The 25778-nt window shown below is 28.8% G+C and overlaps 2 protein-coding genes across 5 annotated transcripts; one reads left to right on the top strand and one right to left on the bottom strand.

The window, feature by feature from the left end:
- Positions 1-1527: 1527 nt before the first annotated feature.
- Positions 1528-19492, top strand: LOC122507521 (protein suppressor of sable). Of its 4 annotated transcripts, none has more exons than XM_043620277.1 (9): positions 1529-1985; positions 2653-2842; positions 8004-8445; positions 11837-12050; positions 12161-12525; positions 14714-14909; positions 15005-15378; positions 15459-15687; positions 16105-19492. In XM_043620277.1, exons 2-9 carry the CDS (start codon positions 2799-2801, stop codon positions 18162-18164), a joined length of 3924 nt encoding a protein of 1307 aa, XP_043476212.1. In that variant the 5' UTR covers positions 1529-1985; positions 2653-2798; the 3' UTR covers positions 18165-19492. The 4 variants fall into 4 exon arrangements, with proteins under 4 accessions (XP_043476214.1, XP_043476212.1, XP_043476213.1 ...); XM_043620278.1 differs by having other exon boundaries at positions 2631-2842; XM_043620279.1 differs by having other exon boundaries at positions 1528-2842; positions 16108-19492.
- LOC122507522 (U6 snRNA-associated Sm-like protein LSm8) lies at positions 19413-24321 on the bottom strand. Its single transcript, XM_043620280.1, has 6 exons — positions 24287-24321; positions 24110-24205; positions 23503-24020; positions 23385-23425; positions 23036-23163; positions 19413-19819 (listed from the first exon to the last, which is right to left on the bottom strand). Exons 3-6 carry the CDS (start codon positions 23531-23533, stop codon positions 19729-19731), a joined length of 291 nt encoding a protein of 96 aa, XP_043476215.1. The 5' UTR covers positions 23534-24020; positions 24110-24205; positions 24287-24321; the 3' UTR covers positions 19413-19728.
- Between the last annotated feature and the right edge of the window lie 1457 nt (positions 24322-25778).

The following is a 25778-nucleotide window of genomic DNA, read 5'->3' as shown; positions in this document are numbered from 1 at the left end:
AAATATTCACAAAAATTCAATTTATTATTTTGAGGTATTTTAATAAAATTCTTTACAAGATTCAATTGTTTTCATAAATAACAATATTTATCTCAAGAATTCAATTATTTTTAAAAGCAATTTTCTTCTTGAAAATTCAATTCTTTTAAAAAATTCCTAATAAAATAAATTGATAAAATTCATTCAAAATTCGATTTTTTTAATAAATAATAAAATTCATCGAAGAATTTCAATTATTTTCAATACTATTTTCAAATAATTAATCGAAAAATTCAATTATTTTTACAAATAAAGTTTTCCACAAGAATTTCATAAATAATAAAATTCATCGTATGAATTCAATTATTTTTAATACAATATTTTATAAGAATACTCAAAAATGTAATTATGTATTCTTAAAAATTTGATTTAAATTCTTCGAAAAAATAAATTATTTGAAAAAAATGTTTTTTAAAATTCTTCATAAGAATTCAATTATTTTCAAATATTTTAATAAAATTGTTTTAAAGAAATCAATTATTTTAAATACAATTTTAATTGAATTTTTTTTTTGAAATACTCCATAATTATATTTTTAGATTTTAATAAATTTCTTCTTGGAAATTCAAGTAATTAAAAATTACTTGAATTTCAAATTGAATTTTCAAATTTCAATTAGTTTCATAAAAAATAAAATGCTTTTTAGAAATTCAATTATTTTCAAAAAAATTTAATAAAATACCACACAGACATTCAATTATTGTCAAAAATTTTAATACAACTCTATAAAATTTATTTATTTTTAAAAACTTCTCGCAATTTATTGATTTTCAATATCTACTATTTTCATAAAATTTCCAAACAGAATTCAATTATTTAAAAAAATTTTGTAAAAATCTTTGTAAGAATTCAATTTTTTTCATGAATAATAAAAATTTCTCAGGAATTCAATTACTTGAATAAAATTCTTGGCAAGAATTGGATTATTATTTTTATAAATAATATTTAAATTCTTTTATGAATAATAAAATTCTTTGCAGGAATTGAATTTATTAGCAGGATAAGAAAGAAGTCAATATTTCTTATGTAAATTAAGAAACAGTGAAGAAAATAAAATATAAAATGGAATTTTGGTCGCAATTTTGTGAAGTGTCTAAAACGAGTTTTTTTAGTTACTTTATTTTAGTTACTTTTTTTAGTTTTGGAAGCTACTTTTTTAAAATTAATAATCGAGTGCGAAGTCTGGACATATTTTACAGATGTAAATAAAAAATGGGGTAAAATAAGTAAATAATACATATATAATGATTGTGAATCAGTGACCTACTAATGACAAGCAAGTTTAACGATCAGAAAATAAAGACAAAGGCAAAGTTGTTTCTTTTCTAGCCCAATGTTTTTTCCACGCACGCTACATTCGCACATTAACCAATGAGCGTTAGGTTTGAGTGGTTCTGCGATTTTACAGGAATTCAGAAAGCGCTCATTTCATCTTGTTTGAGGGGGGGGAGGGGTGTGGCACTCGCAATGCTCACACTGGCAGTACAACGGGAGAGGTTAGAAGAGGGATCAAAGCTCCGGATGCCAAAGGATCTTGGGGAAGGGGTTGAAAATTGAAAGTGGGGGTCATCACGTGCCGAAATCTCGCCTCTCAATTGGTCGAAATCGAGCGTGTTCCCTTCTATCCCTTGTGACCTGGAGAGAACTCTCCTCGCGTTGTTCGACCGTTTGCTCAGAATAGTTCCAGATGTGGCCATGTTTAGTTAACTTTCAAGTTCCGCTAATTCATTCAACAATTTTTATAATTACTGCTGACATTGTAAATCCGCTCTACCTGCCGATCGTACTCATCGCTCTACCTGTGGCATTGATCGCCCATGTATCAATCTGATCACCGAAAAAAACAACAACGCAAAAGCACTGATTTTACCACCTACAAAATTTACGACACACGAGACACTCCGCGGCAAGCTCGCTATTAACTTTTTTTGATAAAAGCCAAAAACGTGCGTTTATTTCACGAGTTAACGACGGATCAATAGCGAGCCATTTTTTTTGCTAGACTCTCTCTCTTTTTTAAAAGTCCGGGGAAAAAATTCAAGTTTTGCAGCTCTGAAGATATTTTTTCTTGTGGAATTTGAAAGCTGACGCATAAACACACATACGCACACGAACAAGTTTTGTTTCGTGGGCGTCACACATACACATACACACTGCATGTACTAACCTTACCTTCACACACACACGAACACAAATACATAGCTTAAAATAGACGCCATTTTCTTCGTAAGACTGTCGACAATCCTACAGACTAACGCTCTTTCTTTTACATACTCGCATTGATTTACACAGATACATTTATTGCAAAGATAAACCGGATGTATTCGGTATTTGACACGTCAGCTCGCATGACGCGTCGTTGAGAAAAAGGCTGCGCCATTTTCCTAAATTGACCAGCAGAAAGACAAGTGGAACAATTTTCCGTACATTTAGTGTATTTTGCTTTCCATTTTTCATTTTTTTTTTTTTTGGGAAAAAGAGCCAGAGGCAACTTTTAATGTTGTAAAAAAAGAGAGAGAGAGAGAAAGAAATAGCTCGCATTACCGTCGAATAAATAATTCAAAATAATTAAATGTAATAATTTTTATTAGAATTGACGCGTTTTTTGTGTAGAGCTATAGAGCATTTTTCATGTCAGAGTCAGATGATTTCAAAAATAAGAAAAAGCTGTCGAGTGTTGCTCCAATCGATCGAATGATCATCAAACAGTTCGTATAGTGGCACATGGTAAAACTCGATCGATCTCCGATCGGGAAACAATGGCTCTAGAGAGTGTTTTCGCGGCCGAGACTCTAATCCAAAGGTTTGCCTCATTTTTTATTCATCAAAATGAAAAAAAGAAACTCGGACTTTTATACAGCTCCGTGTTTAAAAATTATGTTCGTGCTCCTCTAATGCCCCGGTCTCGCCTTCTTCTCCAAAAAATCGATTTTTTTTTAATTTCTTATTTTTAATCTAAAATCATCATTTCTTGACAGACTCGCAAAGACCGATCGGAAGGGAAACAGTCCCTGAGTCCTTTTTCAATCGGCCTTTGTCTAGGATTTTTTATTCTAGTTTTCTTTTTTATTATTTTTGTTCTAAAATCTGACATATCGTCAGATCGATAAATTGGTATTGGTTGAGGAGTTAAATGGAAGAGGTGGGGAGGGAGACGCAATTTGTTACGCAATTCTCGTTGCGCGACATATTTGGTTCTTTTTTTTCATTGTCAGGAGGGTAAAGGAGATATTGATTTTTTTTAAGTAGAGAATTCTTAGGGGTGTTGGGGGAGCGATAAGAATACACACGAAAAAAAACGTGTTCATCTGTGTAAATTTATTCAGATGTACACGTTTTCATGAACACTAACACAGACTGACAACAGTCAGGGCAACTCTATATTCTATAATGATGCCGATTGAAAATCCATTCAAGAAATTCATTCTCTGAAATGTGTGGTTGCTTTGGCAATAACAAGGCTTTTTATCTCGATGAGGATATGATAATGATTATGATGTTTATGCTAATGTTCCTGATAAACGGTAAGAGAATTTTCATTAATTTTTTCCGGAGGACAAGCTCTGTAAATAATAAGAGTAAATTAGGATTTTTTTGCATTTTTTAAAAATTGATTATTATTATTATTATTATTATTGTTAGTGCGATTGAGAATGACGCTGACTGTATATAGGCTTGTTTTGGGTTCTGCCCAAAAACAAAGAGGTCGAATGTTGCAAGTACGTTTTGAGAAACGTCCTTCAGACCTCCAGCTATAACGTATTTGCTCAGTCGCGTCGCACTCAATACTACGATGTCTCTTTAAACAGGTTGTTGACTTATTTCATTCAAAACTGTTTAGTTTTAAGTGGGTCATTTCAATAATTCAATATTTCACAACCAGAGACGTAGGAAATTAAATTTTCCTTCTAAATTCCAAAAAAAGAGGAAAACTTTTTTTTACTTGAAAAATTATTATACATTATTCTCAAGAGCTTAAAATTTTTCTTCACAGTTTGACTTTTAATAAATAAGTGCTTTATTTTAGTGCTAACCAATAATTAAGCACTCATTGAAAAAAATTCTATTTTGGTGCATTGAAAGTAACGAAAATAAATCTTGCGTAATGAACAAAGTATCTGCTTATATTTTACTAACAACTAGACAAGTTATAACATTCCATCTCCTTGTTTACTAAAATTCTATTTACTCTCTCTCTCTTCTCTTTGTCAATTTAATTCTCTAAATTTTTTTCATTTCTCTAAATTTTCTATTTTCTTTCTATTTTATTATTTTAGTAAAAAAAATAAATATTTAATAACACGAGCAAAATTTTTAAAAAAATTTGAAGTCAATCGAAAAAAAGGGATTTAAACGAAAACAACTTTGAAAAAAATATAAATTCTGATTATTCGCTTTTGTTGTAAAAAGTTGTAAAAAAAATAGTTGATTTTTAATTTGGTTCATTTATCGATCCAAGTGGGAAGTAAATTTGTATAGGAGGATAAGGTCAACTTATTTTAAAAAGGTAGTAAATGTGAATCCCTCTATTACATCTAAAGAATGAAGCATTACAGCTGTTTCAATTTAAAAAAAACTTTATCAATCGCAATCTTTTTTCGAAAAAATTTCGCTCGTCAGCAAAGTGAATTATTGCAATATTTCTTAATATTAAGTTTTCAAAAATAAAAAGTAATGGAAAAAATACATAAATAAACATTAGAGCTTAATCGAATGGAATATTGTTTATTTAAAAATTATTTCTTTCAAATAACCGATTACATGTCTATTATCGAAAAAATATTTATTTGAGTCAAATAATTTTTATTTAAATCAATTAAATTTGATTTCTTTGATTTATTCGAATATTTTCAATACGATTTATTTTTTGTTTTTATTACTTCGATTTATTTATTTATGGTCGATTGAAATAATGTTTTTTATACACTGAAGAAAAATTATTTGATTCAAATAACCGACTACTTGTCTATTGTCGAAATATTTTTCAATGCACTTACAAGGTGGCCACATGTCAGTAAAGTCAGGGAAATGACAGGAAAAAAATTTTTTGGCAGAGAAATATTAAGAAAATTGAGGCTTTTTTCAACTTTTCTTCTAAATATTGTAACAAAATAACATTTTTACTATAAAATGCTACTTATTTTGATTTTATACATAACTATTTATAACTAAAGACAAATCTTTCAAAAATTATTTTTGTATAATTTTTTTAAGATAATTAAATTTTTTAAATATAATTATAATTTAAATATGTTTGAATAATTGAAATTTTGTAAAATTTAATTGAAAATAATTGATTTTTTCATAAATTTTATTATACAATTGAAATTCAACTTTTGGAGAAATTTAATTGAAAATTTTGGAAATATGTAATTGAATTATCAAAAATGTTAATGAAAAATCTTAAAATGTAAATTTAAAAATGAAAATTAATCAAAATTAGCTTCTAATTTTTTAAAATTCAATATTTTCAGTATTTTCAATTATAACATTTTAGAATTATTTTGGAGAAAAAATCATGTTTAAAATTTTTAATTAAAATTCTTGAAAAAATTAATTAGTCTTTTTTAAATTATACAAAAATTCTTCAATTATTTTCGAAAAATTACATTAAAATAATATTTTTAAAAACTAATTCTTAGAATTGTGTATTTTGACAAAATTCTAAAATAGAATTCAATTCTATTTTGATTCTAATTCTTAGAATTGTTTTATCACAATTTTTCAAGATTCAATTATCAACAACAAACAAAATAAAAATTTATAAAAATTTCGGAGAAATCATAATTATATTTGTAATTCAAATTCTTCAAAAATTTGATTTTTTTTATTTATATTTTTCAAAAATTCAATTATTCAAAAGTTAGTTAAAAATATTTTTAAAAATTAATTGTATCTAAGAATTTCTTTATTATAATTTTTTTGAAAATATTTTCCTTAAAATTTTTTCCTGCTTTCTTGTAAAATGAATTTTGGCAGAGAAAATAATTTTAATGTCAGTAAATTGTCAGAGAATTGATAAACTGAAACTTGTGACCACCCTGACTTAGTCGATTGAAATATTATTTATTTATTAAAAAGAATGAAATGCAGGGATCACAGTAATTTTTTCATGTAATATTAGGTAAAAAAAGGGAATTTTATTTTCCAAAAATGGGATTCAGTTCAAAAATAAAAAAATTTTCCAATTACAAGTAAAAATTATGTGTATTTAACTATATATATACGAAGTAAAGTTTAGAAAAAGATTAATGAATTATACTTGAGACTTGAAATAAAAATTTGCATTTCTGGAATAACTTTCACTATTTTCAGAGACAATTCTTTTGTTTATAAAAATTACAAATATTTACTTTATAAATAGTAAAATTTACTCTGAAAACAAGAATTTTTAATAGCTAATTGTAATGTTCGAGGAAATTTTGAATAATTTTTATTAAAAAAATTAACTTTTAAACTTTGCATTTTGCTATTGAAACTTCTTAGTTTTAGAGTAAAAATTTTACTATTTTTTAAATAAATATTTCTAATTTTTATGAAAAAAAAATTGCCTTTGAAAATAGTGAAATTTTTACACTAAAACTAAGAATTTTCAATAGCAAAATTTATTATTTTCAAATTATATTAAATTTTATAGTAAATATTTGTAGTAAATTTTATTGAAAATTAGTTCAATATACTTTTAATTTAGTAAAATTTATTCTGAAATTAATACAATTTGTCAAAAAATTTCAATCAATTTTGATTTTTCTCAGAAGAAAAAAGTTATTTTCTCTTTGTTACTTTTTATGGAAATTTTTCTAAGTTTAAAACCTCTGAGAAATAATATAAAAAGATTTTTAAGTTTCAAAAAACTAAAATTTTTCCGAATTTTTCGAAAAGTGAAAATTTTTTTCTTCAAAAAAAACTAAAATATTTTCTAATTTACAAAAAAAGACAATTTAAAAATTTTTTTTTAAAAGGGAAAAAGGAGAGAAAATTTATGATTTTAGGTATTTAGGGGATTTTATTAATTTAAGTTGATAAAAAAAGGGAAAAGAGAAAAAAAGAGAATCACCAAAACGAGTTGAAACTTTTTTTCCACATAAAGATTGTAAAATCGATTGTTAAATATTTCGACACAAAATTTTTTGAAAGAGATTGAAAATATTTATTCAGTTTCAATCTAATAGTTTAGTAAATCCTACTTTTTAAGTTTTATTGTATTATAATCCTATTTACGCTTTTTCGAAAGACGAACACTAATATTGATTTAATTTTTTATTAATAGTCGCACTAATAATCCCCTTTGGGTGTGACAGGCGAAACAAAAGAATAATGATGAAATGGATTAAGATTCTCCTATAGCCGTGACAGTCTCGTTCCAATGAAAAATGTAGTCTAGGTATTTATAGAAAAGAAAAGGAATAACTTTTGTTCTCGGCTGAAAATATTAGCTTCTTATTTTCAAGGCAGTTTTACATTATCAAGCGAATTCTGCGAGCCACTTGATAAATTTTATCTTATTACCAGTAGTAATTCGTACACTTTTTTCCACTAACATTTTCAATTTGTATGATAACCGCAACCAAAATATGATAACCAACAAACACAAAGCAGTGTGAGTTTTAAAACTCTTGACAACATTTATTGTCAAATATTATTAAAAATAATAGTTTTAAAGTAGGCGATTTTTTATTTTTTTTTGCCAAAAGGGTCAAAAACAATAGAAAGAAAAGTAAAAATAGATATTTTGTTTTTTTCTCACGCAATTAGTGGAATATTAGCATAAATTAGAATAATCAGTCGAAGAAAAGCCAAGTACCACACAATTTCAGAAAATTATTATTATAATAATAATTTATTAATTTATAATTTAATACTATGATAATAATAATTATTATTATTCAATTTATCGTTTATTCACAAAAATCAATCGAAAGAAATAAAAATTATTTTCTAAGATGAAAATTGATGATTTTTAGAACTCCGGACAATGATAATGATGACTTGGAAGACGGTGAGATTCCTTCGGACGAAGATGACGAAGAAGTTGTGCCGCTTCCAGCTCCAGCACCAACGCCGACACCAACACCAAAATCCGAACCGGTGGTGTCTTCAAAATCCTCAAAAAGCAAGGAGGATTCCTCCTCAAAAAGCTCCTCGTCGAAAAGTTACGATAGCAAAAGTAGCAAGAGCAAGAAGCAATCTTCCCAAAGGTCGGGGAGTAACGATAGGTCGAGCAAGTCCAGTAAAGGCCCAACGGAAGATTGGGCTGGAGATGTCGAGAAAGCCATCAAGGCGGCTCTAGATAAGGACAAACCCAAACACCAAGAGAGCAATTCCAAATCGAGCAGAAGTAGCAGGAGTAAAAGCAGAAAACGGACGAGAGACGATAAGGAGGAGGAGCGAGCGAAGGAACAGAAAGTGGGTTTTTTTTCTTTAGAATAATTGAATAATATTTCTGGGACAAGTTTTTACAGGCCTCGGATATTATGAATTTTTCCACTTTTTACCACTATTTTCAAAAAGTGCAATTTTTTTGACTTATTTTCAAAACTTGCGACTCTCGACTTTTCTTCTAAATATTGAAACTAAATACTACATTTCTAGTATAAATCGCAACAACTTATTTCGATTTTTATAGTGTCAAAATTAACTACAGACAAATCTTTCATAAATTATTTTTGAATATTTTTGAATAATTTTTCGAATTAAATTTTCGAAATATACAATTAAACTGATTTTGAATAATTGGAATTTTGTAGAATTTAATTGAAAATAATTGATTTTTTTCAAGTATTTTATTAAAATTTTTAAAAATCAACTTTTGAAGAATTTTAACCCTTAAACCGCACACTGCCGAATCCATCCTTAAACCGCACACTGGGTGTGCGACACCCGGGGACTTTTAAGTGTGTTCTCCAAGCTGGAATAGGATATTATCTTTCGGAAAAATTATCTTGTATAGCTCATTACATCTAATATATATTATATATATATTATATATAATATATATAATGATTTATTTAATTTTAATAATTAAAAAATTGTTTTTTAAAACTACTGAAATTACCTTAAACCAAAAACTGGGTGTCAAACAAGCAGAAATTTTTCGCCGACAACTTCATAAAGTTATCAAATACACAAAGACACTTGGAAGACTAATGTCCCTCACGGAACATAAAGTTAAGTACAAAATGTATCGTCCAATAACGACACATGTTCAATTTTTACGAACTTAACCGAAATATTAGAGTAAAAAGCTAGAATATGGGTGTCGCACACCCAGGGTGCGGTTTAAGGGTTAATTGAAAATTTTGCAAAAATAAAATTCTTAAAATTTTAGTGAAAAATCTGCAAGAATAGAAATTAAGGGAAAAAAGTATTTTAAAAATTATATTACAAATATTTTTGAAAAAAGTAATTTATAAAATTTGTTCATTATAATTTTTTAAAATTCAATTATTTTCAAAATTTTTAACACTTTGAAGAAAACAGTCATGTTCAAAAGTTTCAATTAAAATTCTTTAAAAAAAAATACAAAGTTGGCACAAATCAGGGAAATTAGGAGAGAGTCAGAAATTTTTATTAAAAGTACTGAAAAAAATTGAATTTTTAGAATTCATAAGAAAATTCTAAATTTTGGACTTTTTAATTTGCCTGATACACTATAAAATTGACACGATTTTTAATAGAAAACCTTCAATTTTTTCTACTTATGACAATAATTTATTTTCAAATAACTCAATTATTATTAAATTATTAGAAAAAATATTAAATTATTTAATGAATAATTTTACTTAAATATTTCAAAATTGAAAATTTCAAAAGCTTTTAAATTGAAATTTTAGAAAACTTCAATTTTCAATGAATTTAATTAAAAAATTTTAAAGAACTCAGAATTTAAAAAAATTTTAATAATTTAAATTCTTCAAAAAAATTAGTTACATTTCTTAATATATTTTTAATTAATTATTAAAAATAATGGATTTATGAAAGAATTTTAGTTAAAAATACTAAAATAATTGAATTTTAGAGAAAATACAAATGATTGCAGAAATTCAATTATTTTCAAAACTAATAAAATTTTCTGCAGAAATTCAATTATGTATGTTCAAAAATTTTTTTAAAATCCTTGTCAAAATTTCAATTATCTTTATAAATGATAAAATTCTTCTCCAAAATTCAATTATTTTCAAAAACTTTTATAAAATTCTTGGCAAAATATTAATTATTTTCAAAAATTTTCCTCAATTTAATGATTTTTAAAATTTTAGATAATAATAATTGAATTTTGAAAAGGTTTCAAATTAAAATCTTTGCAAATCTGAATTTTTAATACTTATTTAATTATTAAAAAGAATGAATTTATAAAAGAATTTTAGTTAAAAACACTTAAAAAACTGAATTTTGAAAAAGTTACAAATGTTTGCAGAAATTCAATTATGTTTAAAACTTTTTTAAAATTCTTTTCAAAAGTTTAATTATCTTTATTAATAATATAATTCATCTCCCAAATTCAATTATTTTTAAAAATTTTAATAAAATTCTTGGCAAAATTTTACAGAGATTCAATTACTTTTATAAATAATTATATAAAATTTTTACTGTGATTTAATTATTTTCATAAATAATAAAATTCTTTTTAGAAATTTCAATTATTTTTATAAATACTAAAATTCACCGCTCAGAGTTTCAATTATTTTTTACAATTTTAATCAAATTCCTCGAAAAATGTAATAATTCTTAAAAATTTTATTAAAATTTGTCAAATCAATTCAATAGTTCAAAAATTTGTTATTAAAATTCTTTATGAGAATTATTCAATAAATTATTTTTGTATTTAAATAATTGAATTGTCGTAAAATTTTCTAATAAAAATTCATTTAAAAATTAATTTTTGTTAAAATTTTAGATTAAAAGCATTATAGCATGAATTTTTAGAAATAATCGAAATTTGAAAAGGATTTAAATTAAAATCTTTGATAATCTGAATTTTTCGTTCTTGTAACTAAAAATTCTGTAGAATTAATTTTCCTGAAAAGGTTTAATTGAATTTATTTTTGAAATTATTTGTATGTTTTATTTTCGATTATAAATTTAATTGAAGAATTTTCGTATAATCAAAATTTCGTAAAATTGAATATTGTAAACAAATGGATTTTAAAATTTGCAAATAACGTTTCCCAAAATGATTAAAAATAATTGACTATAAGAATTTTAGTTAAAAATTGTAGAAAATAATAATTGAATTGAAATGTTGAAAATAATTATGAATAAGTTATAGTCACAACATTCTTATAAGAAAATTATAAAATTAAAAAATTATATAATTATTTTATCACTCGGTCATCTTTAATTATTATAAAACATGAAGATACCGATTGCTCCAAGTCGAAGACTCGGAGTGATCGATATCTTCATGTTTTATAATAATATTCTTATAAGTTCTTTGATTTCATAAAAGTTTGAATTTGAAATAATTGAAAATGTTAATTCTTTTAAAAAATAATAATGATTAAATATTTATTTAAAAATGAAGTTATTGGTGTTTTCGAATAATTTTACTTTTTAAGAAATTTGTAAATAAATGTAATAGAACATTTTTTTGAGTATCTAATAATTTTTAGAGTGAATCAAAATATTCTTCAAGGTCAGAGAAAAAGTCAAAATTTTGTCTGGAAATCAGGGAAAAACATAATTACATTTTTCTGGCAACCTTGTTTTCGACATTTTTTTATAGTTTTAATTTACTAAAGTGACTAATTTTGCGCCTTAAAGTCGAACGGAAATCTGATTTTATTATCTGTTTCAGAGGAGAAAGGTCAGCGACGAAGAGAATGGAAACGAGGACGATGATGAGATGCTTTTCGTCCGGGGAGCTTCTCCCGTTCGGAAAGGATCCCACGAGAATTCCTCGCCCTTGAGGAGGAACAACGATCATGACAATTATGACAGCAGTTCGGACTACGACGACCGATCGAGTTCGAATCGTCACCGAGACAACGACAATAAGCGTAATTCCCGAGGTAATTTCTCTTGAGATTGTGCTTTTAAAATGAATTCCCTTGACAAATTAGCGTTAGTTTTGGAGAATTTAGCGAAATTTCGTTAAAGTTTGGCATTTCTTTGGATTCAGGTCGAAGAGGCGGGAAGAACGAGCGCGGCGGCGGAGGCAAGAGCAAAGGGCGAAGCCAGAACCGCAACGAGCGCAACGGCCGGAGGAACCAGAACCAGAACAACGACCACAATCAAGATCCCGACTCGATTTGCAGCTACTACATGCAGGGAAAGTGCCACCGGGGAGATGACTGTCCGTACTCGCACAATGCGCTGCCCCCGCGGAAGATGGAGTTGTGTAAATTTTATCTCATGGATTGTTGTGCTAAAAGGGATAAATGTCTTTATATGCATCATGACTTTCCATGCAAATTCTTTCATACAGGGTTAAAGTGCGGCCAAGGGGAGAACTGCAAGTTCTCTCATCAGCCTCTCAACGAGCAGGTAATTTCAACAAATTTATCTTTTCTTTTTCATTCTTAATGATCCCTTTTTTTACCAGCCACAGACTTCGCACTCGATAATTAATTTTTAAAAAGTAGCAAAAAGTACATAGCTTTCAAACTAAAAAATGTAGTAAAAAAGTAGCTGTCGAAAAATTAAACTTGACGACCGAAAAACTCATTTTAGACGCACTTCACAAAACTGACAAAAATTCCATTCTATATTTTATTTTCCTGACTTTTTCCTAATTTTCAACAAAAATATTTACTTCTTTCTTATCCTGCTAATAAATACAATTAGTACAACGAATTTTATTATTCAGGGAAGAATTTAAATATTTATAAAAATAATTTAATTCATGATAAGAATTTAATAAAAACTTTTTAAAAATTCATTTCTTTCGACTAATTTTATGCAAATTCTAATTTAAAAAATTTTATTCCTGAGCAATTTTTATTATTCATGAAAAGAATTGAATTCTTACGAAGATTTTTACAAAATTTTTTTTAAATAATGGAATTCTGTTTGGAAATTTTATGAAAATAGTAGATATTGAAAATCATTGAATTGCGAAAAGTTTTTAAAAATAATTAAATTTTACAAAGAATTCTATTCAAATTTTTGACAATAATTGAATGTCTGTGTGGCATTTTATTACATTTTTTTGAAAATAATTAAATTCCTAAAAAGCATTTTATTATTTATGAAAATAATTGAATTCTTGCGAAAGATTTTATAAGAATTTTTAAAAATAATTGAATTTCCAAGTAGAAGTTTATTACTTTCAAAAATAATTGAATTCTTGTGATGAATATTGTTATTTAGGAAAATAATTGAATATTGCAAAGAATTTTATTAAAATGCCCAAAAATAATTGAATTTTCGAGAACAATTTTGTTATTTATCGACATAATTGAATTCTTTCGAAGAATTATTTATGTAAATAATTGAATTGTTGGGAATAATTTTATTAAAAGCTAAAAGAATAATTCAATTATTTCAAAATAAAGTTTTAATTAAAATTGTATTTAAAATAATTGATTTTTTTCGAACAATTTTATTAAAATATTTAAAAATAATTGAATTCCTGTAAAAAATTCTAATATTTTTGTAAATTATTGAATTCTTTCAAAGAAATTTAAAAAAATATTTTTTTATCCCACATGCACAAAAATGACGCTTTTAGATAGCTGACGACAGGGAGTAAAGTCACTCATTTGTTCGACCATATGAAAATGGCGTCCATTTTCTCCCATGTGCAAACATAACCGCTGATCCCATGCGTTATTTTTCCCCAAGGGAGAAAACGGCCGCCATTTTCACATAAGTCGAACAAGTGAATGACACTTTTGTGCATTATGAATAAAAAATATCGTAAGTAACATGGAAATAAAGGCATCCCAATTTGTTTACAATGATTTTTTGTTCAAAAATAATTGAATTTCTGAGACGAATTTTATTTATTTGTGAAAATAATTAAATTCTTAAGAAGAATTTTATTGTTTAATAAAATAATAATAATAATTTAATAAAATAATTTTTCGATTAATTAATTTAAAATAGTATTAAAAATAATTCAAATTCTTCTATGAATTTTATTATTTATGAAAATAATTGAATTCTTGCTTAGAGTTTTATCAATAATTTTTTTTAAAAAATTGAATTTCCATGTAAAATGTTATTATTAGTGAAAGTAATTGAATTATTGTCAAGAATTGTAAGAAAATTTTGTTAAATAATTTATTTTTTTGAAAATTATATTCTAAATTAATTGAATTCCTGTGGAAAATTTATTATTTATGAAAATAATTGAATTTTGGATGAATTTTATCAATTCTTTTTTAAATAATTGAATTTTTTTGCGAAAATTGATGACAATACTAGATATTGAAAATAATTTAATTTCGAATATTTTTTGAAAATAATTGAATCATTTTAAAGAATTTGATTATAATTTTTTAGAATAGTTTTTTGATTTCTAGTATTGGCGAACTTAAAGTAGTGGAAATTCTCGAAAAAAACAGAAATAGTAACTTTTAGTGGCTGAAATGTAAAAAAAGGAGCGAAAAAGGAGCATAACGTAAAAAAAATAGTAAATAGTAGGTTTTAGTAAGATGAGTGCGAAGTCTGCTTTTATTTTCCCCTAATTACAAATAAATTTACCCAAATCCATATTTTTCTTCTCCAGGTCAAGAACATTCTACTCAAACATTTGGAGACTGCGCCGAAAGAAATTCTAGGCAACTTCCCAAGACTGAGCAGGGATGGTGCTTTGACCATGATCAACAACACGGAGAAGAATTTGGCCCAGGGTCAGGAGGGAAGTCAAAAAATCCCCAGTCTCTTCGAATTGAATATTGCGAATCGTGATGAAAAAGAAGAAGGTGAGTTTCATTTCCAGCATTCAAACCCCACGTGTTTCTTTAATATTCAAAGTTTAATTGACAATATTTTTAACGTGGATAATTTTTGTAATTAGAAAATTCGTGTACGAAAGAAGAACCTACGAGTGGGCAGCAAAAGTTGTCGACAGCCACAACGACCGCGACAACGACGACGACGACGACGACAGCATCGAAAGAGAGAAAGTCGTCGGGGAAGAAGACTCGATGGGGTTCCGACGAGGATCGCGTCCCTTACGAACAAATAATGCTTATGCAGTCCGTCAGTCAACTCGGAATGCAATTTCCCAATGCCGCTTTAGATTTAGCCGTTCAAGATCAACGTCCGCAAATTGAAAATCCAATTTCAATGGACTTTTACAGTGAAATAAGTGAAAATGACGCCGCAAGCAAATTGAATTCCAAGGAAGATTTCACGAAAGATGTGGAAGAAGATGAAATTCGAGCACAGGTAATTTCTCTCTTTTTTTCTTTTTTCGTTGATTTTCTATAGGGTGTTATTTACATTTGAATAATTGAATAATTTTACAGTCAAAGGGGAGAAATTCTACAGTTTCGGAAACTCCAAAAGACGTGGATTTGCGGCAAATGCTCACGGCGCCGTCGAAACCTCGTGTAGTGAGTATAGCAGACGAGATAGCGAATATTACTCAGTCCAAAGTGGACGAGGACAGCGAGGAGGAGGAATCCAATTTGGTCATAGAAATGCCAATGGAGGAAGAGGAGCACGAGAAGGAAAAGGACTTGAAGCAAACCGAAGGTGAGCGAAATTTTTTTATTTATAAAATTACGGACCAATTTGACAAGAATTTTATTTAAATTTTTGATAATATTTGAATTTTGGAGAAGAATTTTTATTATTTATAAAGATAGTTGCGATTCTGACGAGAAATTTTTAATTTTTGTTGAACATAATTAAATTTCTATCAAGAATTTTATTACTTTTGAAAATAATTGAATATCTCAATCTTTTGTAACGTCTTAGAAATTCTCTAAACTATATTGTACAATTTATGAACTTGCCTGACTTTTTCAAACAAATTACGGACTTTATGGCCGTTTTTAAAAAAAAACTGACTTTTACGGACTTGAAGCAAATTTACGGACCTTTACGGACCTAATTCGAGTCGTTTGAAATGACGAAGTTTGAAAATTTAACAATTCTTTCTTCTTCCAGAAGTTCCGGAACAAGTGGAGAGTGAAAAGCCCAGTTCGCCAAAAGCGCAAACGCAGGAGATGCCGCCGAATCTTCCAAAGAAGGCTCAAGAATTGTTCAAAAGGATACAGCAGCAGCAGCGCGAGGCTCAGGACAGCTTTAAAAATCTCGAGAACGAAGACGAAGAAGACGCTGCCCGCCAAGACGACTGGTACTCCGACGACGATGACGACAAGGACGAGGCTGGCAGCTTGACGATCGACGTCAACAACGACGAGGACCAGGAAATGGAAGAACCACCGAAAGTCGAAGAGAAGAGTCCTCCAGTTCCGAGCATACCTCAGCCGGCGCCTTTTGTCGATAAACTCGGCGACTTGAGTAAAATCGACATCAGCGCCGAAGTATCGAAACTATTGTCTTCCCTGAAGGCGAAGAGCAACGCCAGCCCGCCGGCGACGGTCAGTGCGGAGAGCGCCGAGGTCAAAGTCAAGAGCGAGGAGCCGACGGGCGCCAAAGAGCAGGACTCGAAGAACCAGAACGAGGGCGCGTCCTTCAGTCCCGCGTCGTCGCCAATCTCGCAACCTTCCGCGCCCTCCAGAGATCCGCGCATGGCCCGCGACCCGAGAGATCCCAGGGATCCCAGGCAGCGCCGCGAGGAGCCCAAGGCCGCGCCGCCCGGCAAGCACGAGATGAAGGACCCGCGCTCCCACCGGCTCGAGACCAGCATCTACAGTTCGGGCATCACCGCCATGGACTCCCCGATGGACACGGACCTCCGCACCCGCCCCGACCAGGACCACCGCCGCAAGGACATGGACCTCCGGCAGTGCTTCTCCGACTTCGGCGACACGGACCTGCGCCTCGTCGGCGGCACCTTCAGCAGCTCCTCCGTCAAGTCCGACATCGACCTGCGCCAAATGCTCACTCTGCCCTTCAAGCCCGTCCCCGCGCACGTGCCTTGCACCGAGATCGACGGCAGCATCGGCTCGCACCCGCCCATCGTCTACAAGGTCCACGTGATCGACATCCCCCGACCCGACTACACGGGCCTCAAGCTCAGCAAGAACGATCCCCTCGTGAAAATCGACCCTCGCCTCAAAAAGATCTTCCGCATTTCACTGAGCGACATTGCCGACTCGCCAATGTCGCCACCGCCAATAAAATTCGACACTCCAAAGTCACCGCCTCCGGTCCGCATGGACCCCAGGCGCAAGGCTCTCGAATCACAGACTTCCCAAGGAATGAATGCTTCCCTCCCTTCGCATCACCAGGGCCTTCCGGAAATGAACATGAACATGGGCCAGTACATGCAGCCCATGCCCATGATGATGCCCAACGCGATGATGGGGCCCATGATGGGCGGTCCGATGGGCTCCAACATGCCCATGATGGGCCACAACATGAACTCGAACATGGGACCGAATATGGGTCCTAATATGGGACCAAACATGGGACCGAATATGAATCAAAACATGGGACCGAATATGGGTCCAAACATGGGGCCGAATATGGGTCCCAACATGGGACCGAATATGAATCAAAACATGGGGCCGAATATGGGACCGAATATGGGCCCAAACATGGGGCCGAATATGGGTCCAAACATGGGTCAGAATATGGGACCGAATATGAATCAAAACATGGGGCCGAATATGGGTCAGAACATGGGACCGAATATGGGTCCCAACATGGGGCAGAACATGGGTCCGAATATGGGGCCAAACATGGGTCAGAATATGGGTCCCAACATGGGACAGAATCAAATGAACTTCGATCCGCGTTTCAATGCGCAACGGAACAACGGCGTTGGCCTTTTGGGCCCGGGGCCCTTAGTGGGCTATGGAAACGACAATGGTCCGAACAACTTTGATAACGGAGGCGGCTACTCGAATGGGAATTTCAATAACTTCGGTCCCGGACCGGGTGATCCGCGCAACTTTGGACCGAATTCGGATGGACCGAACTTTGGCAATGGCGGCGATTGGAACAATTCGAATCAGAATCAAAACAGAAGGGGCGGACGAGTGCGGAGAAGAAATCGAAATAAAAATGGGCCTTCAATGAATCGATCACCATCGTAGGGTTTAGATCTTTTATACGAACAATGTTCCGTAGTGTTCGCAATTATTTTTACTGTTATTTCGCAGGAGACGAAAATATTTTCTGGATTTGTTATTCTAACGACTCAGTTATTATTTTGCATAATATATTTAATAGAAAAGAAAAAGGAATTAATAATAAATAAATTAATTATATAATAATTCTTCGAACACTAAAGTAAGCGAATTAATTAATTAAATAATTTATTATTAATTCTTCGAACACAAAAGGAGGCGAATCGAGTGCGAAAGGGCGCTGTTTTTTTCGGGAAAAGTTTAGATTTTTTGAAAATTGAATAAATTTCAATTTTGAAATTGAAGGGGGAAAGTTTGAATTTTTTGAAAATTGAAGAAATTTCAATTTTGAAATTGAATTTTTACGATTCACTTTTTATTCAATTGTGAATTATTTTGATGAAGGATATTTAAAGTTTTTTTTATTTTCCTCTAGAGAGTTTTAGCTGTGATTTCTTATAATGAAGTGAATAATTGTGAAATTCGATTTTCTGTTTTAAATAAAAAACTCAGCCCTAATTTTTCTCGAGTTGCTGTGTTAATTGTTGCGACAGTCTCGAGAAATAAATAAGTCAATACTTTCTTAAATTTAGATCATTTTTCATGATGAAAATTGTTGTCATATAGTTGCAATTATTATATTATTATTATTATTATAATTACGTTATAGAATGTATATAAAAATGTACATTTAGGAGACGATAGGAAAAGAAAAATATTTGAAGGATAAAAATGACGATTCCTCCGGATCAAGAAGTGCATAATTAGCATAATTAGTAAATCGAAATTTTCTAAATTCGCTTCGACTTTATTTTTTTACGTCTTCCGTGTACATACAATAAATACATAAATTGCGTTTAATTTATAAGATGTACATACGTTAAATAATGCAAAATATATTTGTCTACTTATAAAGTCTGATTTGATAAATATAGAAGAGAAAAAAAATTATGGACTTGAGATATTGTTACTTCGACTACCTCTGTGATAGATCAATAGTCCCGAAGGAAAAAAAAGTTGTTCTTAGGATTCGTCGTTCGTTTCAATAATTTTTTTTACGCTTGTAAAAACTCGAAACTTATTTATTATTCATATTATGTTTACAAATTACATTTAAGATATTTTGGTTTTATTTTATTTTACTTTCTATATATGAAAATAAATTATTTAGTGTAATAATTGTAAATTTCAAGGGAATTCGAAAACATTCCAAAGTTTATTCACAAATTTTTTTTGTGCAATTTAATCGGACTTAAAAAGTAAATAAATAATTTACCTGATTGTAGTTAAAGAAATATGGTTTCCTTTATTTTTTGCTTAAATTTAAAATTAGATCCTTGCAATGAAGCAGGTACCGTGGAATAAAAACTATAAATTTGTATTGAGTCATCTTCTGCTAGATTCGATTTTCATGGAGTTTCGAAGAATTTCATTTGCTCATGCAGTGAAAATGAATGTTTGTGATTTCTCTTTTTGAAATAAATTATTCGATATTTAACAGAGGATGAGTCGATCCATTTGAAATTGAATTCTAATGCGTTACTGCAGATAAAGGCTCTGCACGTATCGTTGCAAGATCTAGTCTAGCATCCATTTCCTCGTCCAATTCGCCTACTATTGCACTGTAAAAATTCAATTCAATTACTTTTTATAGGAGATAATGATTTTTAATTTATTTATTTTCTTATTGCCCTGATTTACAGAGAAAATTTTAACCTTTTTCGTGATCCTTTAACAATGAAAAGTGTTTCTATCAAAAATCACAAACTTCAGTAATAATTTTAACTTTTTTATTTAATTAATTTTCAATTATTTTAATTATTTTTAATAGAATTCTTGGAATTTCAATTATTTTTAACAGAATTCTTGAAAATTTTTATTATTTAACAAAATTTAATAATCTTTAAAAAAAATATACTGGGAATATTTTACAAAGCTAATTTTTCAAACTCTTCGACATTTGAATTTTTTATTAAAACTAAAAATCTTAGTTTTTAAAATTATTTATTAATGTACTAACAATTTTAATTGTAATTCATTCATAAATTAAATTATTTTAGTTGCAAATTGAACCCTTTAAGGTCATGTTATTCAGTGGTCACGTGTTCCCATAGTAAAGTATATGGAGCACGTGACCACTGAATAACATGACCTTAAGACTATTTGTAAAATTCAATTATTAAATTTACTAATTTTTGAAAATTATACATTTTTTAAATCAGAATCTTTAATGAAATTCTTTAATAAAATTAATTATTTTTAATTCAATTTCAAAAATTTTCTATTAATTTGGTTATTGCCTTTTAAATTTAATGTACAAATTTTTGAAAAATTGAATAAAAATTTTTCTGAAAGCAAATTTTTACAGAACTTTAAATAAAATTATTTTAAACTTTCAGAGTGTTTAGCGAATTGATTATAAATTTCGAATTTCAAATTTCAAAATATTAAAAATAATTCTTTCAATTTAATTTCACAAAATTCCTATTAATTTGATAATTATTTTTTTTTAATTTAAGTACATATCTTTGAAAAAGTGAATTAAAATTTCTCGGAAAAATGAATACAAGGTTTTTAAGTTTTTCAAAAATATTTTTTAGAGACCAAAAAACAAATTTTTTTTAAATGATTCTAGAAATTTAATATTTTTCCTGCTTTTTTGATAAAGTTCTCTAAAAAATTTTTTTTTTTTTGATTTCCCTGACTTGTGGCAACTCCGATTTAAATAAATTGTTCTCTAAATGTTATCAAAAATTGATAATATTATTTTTTTAAATAGAAAAATCTTTGCAAAAATTCATTTATTTTTAATAAAATTTCACGAAAGAATTCAATTTTTTTCTGAATTAATTCATTATAAAATTTTTCAAAAGAATTCAATAATTTTCTAAAATTTTTGAAAATCCTTCGAAAGAATTCAATTTTTTAAAATTTTTAATAAAATTTTTCTAAAGAATCAAATGATCTATTTTCTAAAATTTTAATAAATTTTTCGAAACAATTAAATTATTTTTATATATATATAGTAAAATTCACCGCAAGAATTAAATTATTTTTAATAGAATATTAATAGACTTCAAAAATCAAATATTTAATTATAATTATTAACAGACACAATTATTTTAAAAAGTTGGAAAAAATTCTTGGTTTAATTAAATTATTTTCAAAATTTCCAATTAAAATTATTCAAAAAACTACAATATTTAAAAAAAAAACTTACAGAAATTCTTCAAAAGAATTTAATGATTTACAAAAACTCTAATAAAATTGTTTAAAGGAGTTTAATTTTCCATCAATAATTTTAATAAAATTTTAATAGGTAGTAATATTATTAATTACAATTATTAACAAAATCGAATATGTTCAATAAATTAAAGAAATTTTTTGAAAGAATCCAATTATTGTCAAAACCGTCAATAATTCTTCGAAAGAATTTAATTATTTTCTATATATTTTAATAAAATTTCTTGAATGAATTAAATTATTTTAGAAAATTGTAATAAAATTCTAAGAATTTAATTATTTTCTAAAAATTTTAATAAAATTCAATAATTAAATGTTTAATTTCAATTATTAAGAAACACGATTATTTTAAAAACTTTAAAGAAATTGTTCACAAAATTCAATTACACAAAATTTCCAATTAACATTTTTTAACCCGTTAACATTTTGAATAAATAAATAAATTAATTAAAATATTCAAAAAAAACTCAATTATTGTAAAAAACATTGTAAGAAATTTTTCAAAAGAATTTAATCAGTAATTTCAAAAATTTTAATAAAATCTTTAGCAAGATTTCCATTATTTTCATAAATAATAAAATTCTTCGAAGGAATTTAATTATTCTCAAATTTTTTGATAAAAGTCTTTGTAAGAATTCAATGATTTCCAGTGCATTCATTTTAAAATTGAAAATATTTAAAAAGAACAATTATTTAAAAAGTTAGAAAACATAAAAGCAAACAACTAACTTCAAACGAACAGATTAACCTTTAAAGTGCTATGCCGGTCTGACAGACCGCTATTAAAATTTTCTTTGCTTGAAACTTTTTTTCAAAGTATAATAAGAACTTGAACTTTTTAGTAGCTTCATATTTTATGAAAATCTGTTAGGAGACAACTTTTTCAAAAATTTTTATTCGTTAAATTTTGTAATATAAATAAATATTTGAAGTATAGCGGTCTGTGAGACCGGGGTTAGCTTTAAGTGAAAGTATATTCCAGTACATTCCCATGAGTGACGTCTGCGCAACTTGACGCGCAGCTAGTTCTACTGACAGTTCTCATAGACTGCATTTATAAAATAAATAAATGCATAATACAGAAATGACTTTTTTTGTTAAAAAGTAAAAAATATTTATAATAGTTGTCTTTTAAAAATGATAAATGACTAAAAAACTGTCAGAAGAGAATAGCGGTCTGACAGACCGGGGTTAGCACTGAGCGTGATTTTTCAACACTTAGCACTTTAAAGGTTAATTACCCGAAAACATCGATTGTAAATATAGATTTTTATTTTTCGTAAACAAAAAATTTTTTTCTGGGAATGTTCTACTTTTTAAAGAAGAGAAACTTTTTAAAAATGTTTTTATACAAAAGTTTATAAAAATTTGCTTCGAAAAATATACTTTTTCTTCTAGATCGTTGATTATAGACGTTGTGAATTTGACTAAATTTTTACTCTTCTTTTCAATTCTGTTAAAAATTGAATTAAACACAAATACGAATTAATAATTTTGATGACTTGATATATTTTAAGTAATGTTTGAAAAATTGCAACTGTATATTAAATGACATTTAAGTCATCATCCTGTTGAAATTGAAAAGAATTACTTACACATTATCGCCTCTAATTATGTGTAGACCTAAAACAACCTGATCAACACCTCGCGTTGTGCTGTAAACTCTTTCGTGTGATTCGTCCAAAATTAAATTAATCGTCTGATCGAATCCTTTTAATGTGCCCTGGAATATTTTAATTGAAATTTTTATTTTTTCCTAACGAAACTGACAGCAAACACGTATAAAAGCGAACATGCGACTTTTGTTTACAAAAATTAATTCTGCAATTTTTAGTCATACCTTTAAATTAATTTAACAATATTTCATTAAATTTAAAGTGTACGAAAATTTATATATTGCATTTTTAAGCATTTTTTTTATATATAATATAAATGTTTACTTACGATAAAATTACGACCATCATAGGTGATGATAGAAACGGTATCTAAAAAAATAATATAGGAAAAATACGTGTGATATAAATTAATTCTTAAAAATATGGTAAATTTTTTAAAAGGATACGATTCACAAAGCTCTCTAAGCTACTGGCCATTATAATTCTTAATAAATAATATATTAAGAAATTATTAAACGTATTAAACGTTTTGTGGAGGTTATTATTTTGTATTTGTAGGTTATGTAGATGTAAGCCGCGAAAACAAAAACTCTTAGTTCATTTGCCTACTCATAGAGGGCAACTTGTCGTTTTGCCGCGAAAATTCAAAATATTTTATGCTTTTAATAACACTTTACAATTTAGCAGAAGAAAAATATGAGGCACATGTGTGAATTCTTTTCCAAAGACAATTTTGATCAATTAGTCACTGGGTCAAACGGCATTCGCTCGAACAGACATTTTATCGAATAGACATTTAAGCGAATAGGCATTTGATCGAAAAGACATTATTAATTAATTTCTTTAATCAATTTATTAAAATCTGTAACTTTTACCAATTTCGAAACGATTAGTTTGATGAGACACATTTTCCAATGTCTGTATTACAGCGGAAATTTCGACAACATTCTTCCCGCCTCTGACACTATAGGGATTAGAAAAAAAAATTTATATTCAGTGGAATTTTAATTAATTATCGTTTCATATAATAATGAGGTTAATTATTTATCGTACTACTTGACCATGTTGTCCACAATTTGATCCTACTTCCACACAATTCTCGTTTGTACTACATTTGAGAGTCCCACAGCACTGACGATCTAGATGACACTAAAAGTAAAAAACAATTTTAATTATTAATTTTTTAATATTCATTACAACAAAAATTATTTTTAAAAAGTGAATATTAACTTATATTTAGTTAATTGTAGGAGGGCAAAGCGTAAAATAAAGTAGACAAATATTAAGGTGTCAGGCTAAAGTCTTCCCACATAGCACCATAGTATGAGGTAAGGTTATGTTGAGTACTAATCGTAAGGCACATAAGGTTACACAATATTGCTGCGGTAGACCTGAGGTGAACTAAAAACTTCCGCCATGGAGGTAAGGTTACATGTTAGGGTGTGGTGAGTATATATGATAAGGCCATGGTAACCTTACACGTTAAGGTTAAGGTAACCTTACACGTTAAGGTTGAGGTAACGTTACATGTTAAGGTTGAGGTAAGGTTACATGTCAAGGTTGAGGTAAGGTAATTATTAAGTTGTAAGGTTGAGGTAAGGTTAAGGTAAGGTTGTGATAAATTTACCAGTTATGGAAAATATTGAAAAAATAATTAATAAATAAATATTCAATTAAAAAGTTAGTTTGTTGCTCTTCTCTATTTTGGAAACCTGACATGAAGCAGAAAATTTTGAAAACAAATTTGGGGGGAATGGGATTCGAACCCGGGATCGACGCGCATAAACCTATCATTCTAACTAACTGAGCTAAGTAGAGAACTGGCAGAAGGAAAATTAATGATGCCTTTAAGGTGAACCAAGAAGATGATTAACTCCTTAAAGGCAATATTAATTTTCCTTCTACCAGTTCTCTACTTAGCTCAGTTAGTTAGAATGATAGGTTTATGCGCGTCGATCCCGGGTTCAAATCCCAGTCCCCCCAAATTTGTTTTCAAAATTTTCTGCTTCATGTCAGGTTTCCAAAATAGAGAGGAGCAACAAACTAACTTTTTAATTGAATATTTATTTATTAATTATTTTTTCAATATTTTCCATAACTGGTAAATTTATCACAACCTTACCTTAACCTTACCTCAACCTTACAACTTAATAATTACCTTACCTCAACCTTGACATGTAACCTTACCTCAACCTTAACATGTAACGTTACCTCAACCTTAACGTGTAAGGTTACATCAACCTTAACGTGTAAGGTTACCTTAACCTTAACGTGTAAGGTTACCATGGCCTTATCATATATACTCACCACACCCTAACATGTAACCTTACCTCCATGGCGGAAGTTTTTAGTTCACCTCAGGTCTACCGCAGCAATATTGTGTAACCTTATGTGCCTTACGATTAGTACTCAACATAACCTTACCTCATACTATTGTGCTATGTGGGTTTATTCTTTCAAGTACATGAAGGAACTGATCATTTTTGATCCTTTACAAGGTTTTCAGATTTACCTGCAAGGTAGCTTACCAATAAGTGCGAAGGTGGGGGATCGCAGGTCATTTGTCGTCCGTAATTGCCAGGAGTAAGAAAACAGATGTTTTATTACTCCTGGAAAAACCCAAAAAAATGAAAGTAGGGAAAACCGAAAATCTGAGTAAATATTCCACTCAAGACGTTCATAAAAGAGTTGTAAAATAGTTGTTCACTACATAATATTAATT

Source organism: Leptopilina heterotoma, unplaced genomic scaffold, assembly GCF_015476425.1.
Source record: "Leptopilina heterotoma isolate Lh14 unplaced genomic scaffold, ASM1547642v1 Lhet_47, whole genome shotgun sequence".
Taxonomy (NCBI): domain Eukaryota; kingdom Metazoa; phylum Arthropoda; class Insecta; order Hymenoptera; family Figitidae; genus Leptopilina; species Leptopilina heterotoma.
The sequence above is the reverse complement of the archived record's forward strand: the minus strand, read 5'-3'. Positions and strand labels throughout refer to the sequence as shown.

What these genes read in the sequence shown, in the direction of transcription:
- LOC122507521 (XM_043620277.1), top strand. Translation starts at nt 2,799, where the DNA reads ATGGCTCTAGAGAGTGTTTTCGCGGCCGAGACTCTAATCCAAAG. An exon ending in CAATAAGCGTAATTCCCGAG is followed by an intron (nt 12,051 to 12,160) that starts GTAATTTCTCTT and finishes CTTTGGATTCAG; the next exon opens with GTCGAAGAGGCGGGAAGAAC. An exon ending in ATCAGCCTCTCAACGAGCAG is followed by an intron (nt 12,526 to 14,713) that starts GTAATTTCAACA and finishes TTTCTTCTCCAG; the next exon opens with GTCAAGAACATTCTACTCAA.
- LOC122507522 (XM_043620280.1), bottom strand. Translation starts at nt 23,533, where the DNA reads ATGGCCAGTAGCTTAGAGAGCTTTGTGAATC. An exon ending in ATGATGGTCGTAATTTTATC is followed by an intron (nt 23,164 to 23,384) that starts GTAAGTAAACAT and finishes AAAATATTCCAG; the next exon opens with GGCACATTAAAAGGATTCGA. An exon ending in ATAATTAGAGGCGATAATGT is followed by an intron (nt 19,820 to 23,035) that starts GTAAGTAATTCT and finishes GAATTTTTACAG; the next exon opens with TGCAATAGTAGGCGAATTGG.